The 6,302-nt window shown below is 44.6% G+C and overlaps 1 protein-coding gene across 1 annotated transcript in view; it reads left to right on the forward strand.

Annotated features, from left to right (window-relative positions):
* The first annotated feature begins 1,375 nt into the window (after positions 1-1,375).
* Positions 1,376-6,302, forward strand: part of LOC104858972 (methyltransferase-like protein 7A) — a 5,644-nt gene continuing 717 nt past the window's right edge. The window contains 3 exon segments of the mRNA XM_010619448.2: positions 1,376-1,736; positions 1,739-1,915; positions 6,170-6,291. Of these exon segments, the coding sequence (XP_010617750.1) occupies positions 1,416-1,736; positions 1,739-1,915; positions 6,170-6,291 (620 nt within the window). The 5' untranslated portion in view covers positions 1,376-1,415.

Consider the following 6,302-nt stretch of genomic DNA (forward strand, 5'->3'; position numbering starts at 1 on the left):
GTTTGGTAATCACATCACTTGCTGATCAGAAAATTATTGATGCTGGCAGAAACCATTTTGTAAAAGAAAAACAAATGAGCCGGGCATAGTGGCACACGCCTGTCATCCCAGCGCTGGGCAGACCGAGGCTGTCTCAGACCAGCAGCCACCCCACAAATGACTGGAGAGGGAGCTGGATGAACGATGCACACCTGTAATCCCAGCTACTCAGGAGGCCGAAGACAATGAGCTCAAGGCAGCCCGGTTACTCAGACCATTTCAAAATAAAAAACAAAAAAGGCTGGGGAGGGGGAGTGCTTGCTTAGCATGCAAAAGGCCCTGGGGTTTCACCCCTAGAACTGCAAGGAAAAAAAGCGGTAGTGTGTGTGTGGGGGGAAATCAATAAAACATGCAAACTGTGTAGGGTAAACCAAATACTGAAACAACAGAACGGCCCACCCTGTTTAAAAAATAAAGGTTGCTGATGTTTTTAAAGATTTCTGTGTTCCCTAACTATCCTAAATTGTAGATGGCTGCAACTATTTTCTGAAACCTTTAGGCCTCCTAAATGTGAGTGTTCTGAGATATATCTCTATATATCTATATATATAGTTTTTTTGTTTTTGTTTTGAGGCAGGGTCTTTCTAGGTAGTTCAGGCTGGATTTGAACTATGTAGTCCAGGTTGCCCTCAAACTCAGCGATCTTCCTGTCTCAGCCTCCCAAGTGCTGGAATTACAGGCATTTGCAACCACACCCAGGAGGCCTATTTTTTTTTTTTAAATTAGCTGAGTAATACAGTAGTCAAACACAATTTAAAAATGGAGATTTGCTCTTTAACGACGAGCAACCCCAAACAGTGATTTAACAACAAGCGGCGGTGAGTTAACTCGGAAGCCTCGGCCTGGAGTGTAAAAGGAAGAATCCTTGTGTACTGTGGCAGGCAGAGCACGTCCTTCGGTTCTTTTTAAAAACCAGGGCTGGAGAAGGGTGGGGTAAAGGGAAGATGGGAGGGGCTTGGCAGGGAAAACAGTCGGACCGACGTCACGGTAAAGGGGCCGGGGTCTTCGGTGTGCTTTAACCAGGCTCCATGCTCAGGCTGTTTCCTTTGTAAAGGACCGGAGGGATCGGGGTGGTGGGAAAAGTACACCGCGCACAAAAAAACTCGAGCAGGAAAACAGCAAAAGAGGAAGGGAAGCAGATTGGGAATAAAAGGTCGTAATCAACATTCTTCCGAGGGAAAAGCTGGCAACACTCATCTCACCAAACAAACGTACAAGCCATTAGCCAACCTCGGCCCGAAGAGCTCTCGACCGCGCCGCCCCTCCCAGCCCGGCGAGTCCCGACCCAGCGATTGGCTCCGCAGGGCGCGGGCGGCAGCCGGCTTCCTGTACCGAAGGAGTCTCGTCCCTCACTGCCGTTTGCTCTCCGCTCTGAGATGGCGTTCGTAGTTTTTGTCCTTCAGCTGGCCATCTACATCCTGTTACTTCCCGTGCACCTGCTGAATTTTCTGGGCCTGTGGAGCTGGATTTGCAAAATGTGGTTTCCCTGCTTCTTGTCGAGGTTCACTGTGATATACAACAAACAAATGGCAAGCAAGAAGCGGGAGCTCTTCAGCAACCTGCAGGAGTTTGCGGGCCCCTCGGGGAAGCTGTCCCTGCTGGAGCTGGGCTGCGGCACCGGGGCCAACTTCAAGTTCTACCCCCCGGAGTGCAGGGTGACCTGTATCGACCCCAACCCCAACTTTGAGAAGTACTTTGTGTCCAGAGCATCGCCGAGAACCGACACCTGCAGTTCGAGCGCTTCCTGGTGGGTGTGGGGGAGAACATGCACCAGGTGGCCGACGGCACCGTGGACGCGGTGGTCTGCACCCTCGTGCTGTGCTCGGTGCGGAACCAGGAGCAGGTCCTCCGCGAGGTGCGCAGAGTGCTGAGGCCGGTGAGTGCGGAGCAGAGCCCTGGTCCCCACGCAGTCGGGTCAGGGTCAGGTGGATGCTAACGTGAAACGGGAAACTGCTAGAGAAGACATTGTTGAATTAAAAAAAAAAAAATCTTAAGAATGAGAAACCCTACGGGGAAGAACGGACAAATCTCAATATCTAAAACTCGAGAACTGCTGCGGAGTAAAATGCCCTATCGACAAAATTTAAGTAAAAACAAACTCGGAAAAACTATTTGCCAGGGATGCTCAGTAAAGGGTTAGTCTCTCCCATGTTAAAAGGGATTAGGTTAGGGCTGGAGGCGGTGGTGCAATTCTAGCGCAGGGATGGAAACTTCAAGCCCGGCAAGGCGGCTCTGGAAGACCCAGTCTCAAAAAGGCCTTGGGGGACGGGTGGGGTGGGGTGGCAGGGATGCCGCTCAGTGGGAAGGCCCTGAGTTCAATCTCCAGCGCGCGCGCGCGCGCGCACACACACACACACACACACACACACACACACACGAAAGAGAAAGAAAAAGAAAAAAAAATGAAGACATTACAAATTAATAAGATCAGTAATTTTTTTAATCGATAAGAGAAACAAAATAGGAAAAGGCAGGTGTAACAGAATAATAAATTAAAATAGCCAATCATATGATAAAAATCCTCAAATTCATGAAGAACTTACTAAAGTGAGCACCATTTTTATCCAGTATATTGCCAGAGACTTTGAGAGTCAGCCTGAAACTGAGCTGAGTGAGGGACTGGACACTCACACACACAGTAGTTGCCTCATGGGATGGCACTGGATGTGAGGCAGAGGAACTTTCACTTTATCTTTGTATAAAGCCTGAAATTCGTCATACTTGTACATAATTTTCACATTACCTTTATCTTTAAAAAAAAGATATTAAAATTGTTTTATTTTGAACGAAGTTGAATAAAGGATGGCTATCTTAACATTTCAGTTTACTGTTCTGGGAAAAGGGATTTTCTGTAATCCCCAGTTGTTTTTTTTTCCCTGCAGGTTTAAAAAAAAAATTGTTGGTAATTTTAGATATACAGAATGATCACATTCATGAGGAATTTGTACCTGTACCTGGTGTATCTTGCTTCTGTTTCTCGCATTCCCCTCCCCTCCTTGTTTACAAAAGCTTTGTCTCTATTTATTTCTTCTGTTCTTTTTTTTTTCTTATCTTTTCCTCCTCCCTGCCTAGTTTTATTTTCTAATAGAGGAAGTTCCTCAATAAGAAAAGGACTTGAAGACAGGGTTATACTACGCCTCTAAACCTATCTTTAGCTCCAGGTTAAGCCAGTATCAATCAGTGAATAAGAAGGATGGATTCTCATACTCAGATGCTGCGTCCTGTGTCCTAAGCCTGAGAACTCACCGGCACACTAGTTGATATTCTGCTTAACTAATCCCACAAAACCCCTGCAAGCCAGGTCCACTGTATAGCATGATAATACATTTCATTCTTAAAAGGATCACATTCTTGGCAGCCTCCCTTAGCTCCTATAAACCATCTATTCTTTACTGTGAGAAAAACCAGAGCATTAGTACACACCCTCATGACAGTTCTTTAAAGCAGATATTTATTATCTTCACATAGGAACAAGGAAACAGACTCAGAAGTTGAGAAACTTGCCTAAAGTTACACAGCTCATTTTTTTCTAATAGGTCTGATTCTTAAATGAAAATATTCTTGCTGCTGTACCGCATACTTTTACGGGAGCTTCTCATCTCTGACCATTTCTACCTTTTCAAGCTGTTCTCTTCTACCCTTCTCCCGGCACTGCAGCCTCCAGGCTGTCATTTACCTGTTCTTGTGGGCAGCGCCATGGACCTGCTAGTGTTTTCAATTATCGCACAGACACAGAGTTCAAATCCTAAATATTTACCTCAGATCTCTCTTCCCACCCCAAACTGTCAGTCTCCTAGATGGATCTCGACATCTCTAGTTTACTATATCTGACCCAGAGGGCAAAGCCAACCTATCTAAACCCATCTCTCCTGCTTTATCTCACCTCTCGCCATGTGCTAACAATCTTTCTCGTGTCTTTGAGTCAGGAAGTTTCGAGTTTTCCATTCCTGAGCACAGGCCTCACTGACACTTACCCACATAATCTGGGGGGAACGGCATCGCTAAACTCCAATACTGCTCGAAACTCCGTGTCAACCAAGGTAGGTTTGTGAAAGGGGCTGAGACGAGTGTGTCAGTCTCCACAGTCTTTGGAGGTGACAGCCAGATCCCCTTTCCCCTGCTTCCTGCAGAATTAGGTGAGAATTTCTGAAGACCTTCCCTTCAAGTACAGAGTCTGGTGCCTGTGCTTGACCCACAGAGATCATCCCAGGCGGAGCTCCTGCTCCCCACGGGCAGTAACTTACACTTAGCATCACTGGTTGAATAAAATACCTAATGACAAAATCTCACCATGAACTCAGTAATGCTTTTAGATAGATCAACACTTTCATTTATCATATACATATTTATGAAAGTGGTATAAAAGTAGAAAACACAGCTATTGGGTCAAGGGAGGTGCTCGGTGTGGGTTCCGACTGTCCTGCTGGAACTCAGTGGTGCTTCTGTAGGCTATGAGGCACTGCCTGAGGACAACCAGCAGATGAACTAAAAGGTTTTAAAAAGAAAAAAGTAGTAGAAGTAATAACAGCAAAAAGCAACTAAATGCTAAACGGCAAACTGGGAAAAGATTTGTCGTATAGTCTTATTATAATAAAATCAGCAAGGAAAAAGCCAATACATCTAAAAAAAAATAACAAAAGACAACAACACGTGAATCAGGGAAGAAAAAAATCCCTTTAAACAATAAGCTTAACCTAAAGTCTTTCTACCTAATTAAGAATGTTAAAGTTGGGGATGGTGGTACACGCCTGGAATCCCCACACCCTAGTAGGCAGAGGCAGGAGGACTGCAACCTGGAGACCAACCTGGGTAATTTATGGACTGAGAAAGACCTGTCATAGAATTAAAAAAAAAATTAAAAACAGGCTGGAGATGTAGCTTAGTGAGAAGGTCCTGGGTTCAGTCCTTAGTACCAACTAAACACAAACGCAAACAAAATATCATCTTGTCTATCAAATTGGCAAAGATTTTTTTTTAAAGTGGTGAGTAGCTGGTTATGGGAAATGCACATTTACATCCATTGCTAGGTCGGCTATAAACGTGAAGCAGCTTTTCTAGTAGGTCATTTGAAAATTTATGTCAGTGATTTTAAAAAGGCACATACCACTGGCTCAGCCGTTCTGTTTTGTTTAAATCAGGCTTACTTACTTGGCAGTAGCCAGAGATAGTTATTGAGATGGTTATAATCTGTAAGAATGTTCACTGTAACAGTATTTAGTGTGAAAAATCAGGAAGGACCTAAATGAAAATGCTTAAATAAGTGGCTGTGAGTGGTATGAAATGTTGTGTGAAGATTTTTAAATCATGTTTTAGAATAATATTCAAATACATAAGTATAATAGATAAGGTTGCAAAGCAAAATCCTCATGTGCATTAATCTTCACAGTAGTTCTCTCTAGGTCATGGAATGGTAGCTCACTGTTTTTCTTTTTCTTTCTTTTTTTTTGGTACCAGGGATTGAACTTGGGTCCTTGCAGGCCACCGAACTGCTGAGCTAAATCTCAAACTTCTGTATTTTCTGAACCTTCTAAAATATATATATTGCTGAAGCAGTATTTCCAGCTTTCAGAGCCAGGCTGCTGAGGCCCAAGCTTGCTTCTGACATTTATTAGCCTTGTCCCTTTGGGCAAGTTACTCACTTCATGACCTTTGATGGCCCTAGTAACTTACCAAATAGCACTGTTGAGAGGATTAAGTCAGTTATCATATAAGCATTAAGGGTAACAGTTGGCATGCAGTGAGTGCTTTAAATCTTAGCTACTGTAGCTGGGCCTGAGGCAGGAGAATTGCTGTGAATTTGAGGTCAGTCTGGGCTACGCAGTGGTGGACTCAAGGCCAGCCTGAACTTCATAGCGAGACTCGGTCTTCAAGTAAGCTTTTTTTTTGACACTGTGTAGTTGAGACTGACCTGGAACTCACTATGTAGCCCAGGCTGGTCTCGAACTCACAGCAATCCTCCTGCCTCAGCCTCCTGAGTGCTGGGATTACAGGCGTGTGCCACCACGTCCGGCTTATCCGTGTCTTCTTATAAAATTGGTTTCTAGGGCCACTGAAATCTGAAGCTTCAGTCAGTTTATAAATCTGTTTTCTCCAAATTGAAGTTCTTGAAAGATTTTTCTCTTTTTCTCAGGGCAGGGCTTACTATTTCATGGAGCATGTGGCAGCAGAGGGTTCAACTTGGAATTACTTCTGGCAACAGGTCTTGGCTCCTTCCTGGCACCTTGTGTTTGATGGCTGCAGCCTGACCAGGGAGTTGGAAGACC

Source organism: Fukomys damarensis, unplaced genomic scaffold (genome assembly GCF_012274545.1).
Source record: "Fukomys damarensis isolate Sample0158 unplaced genomic scaffold, DMR_v1.0_HiC HiC_scaffold_15, whole genome shotgun sequence".
NCBI classification, from domain to species: Eukaryota; Metazoa; Chordata; class Mammalia; order Rodentia; family Bathyergidae; genus Fukomys; species Fukomys damarensis.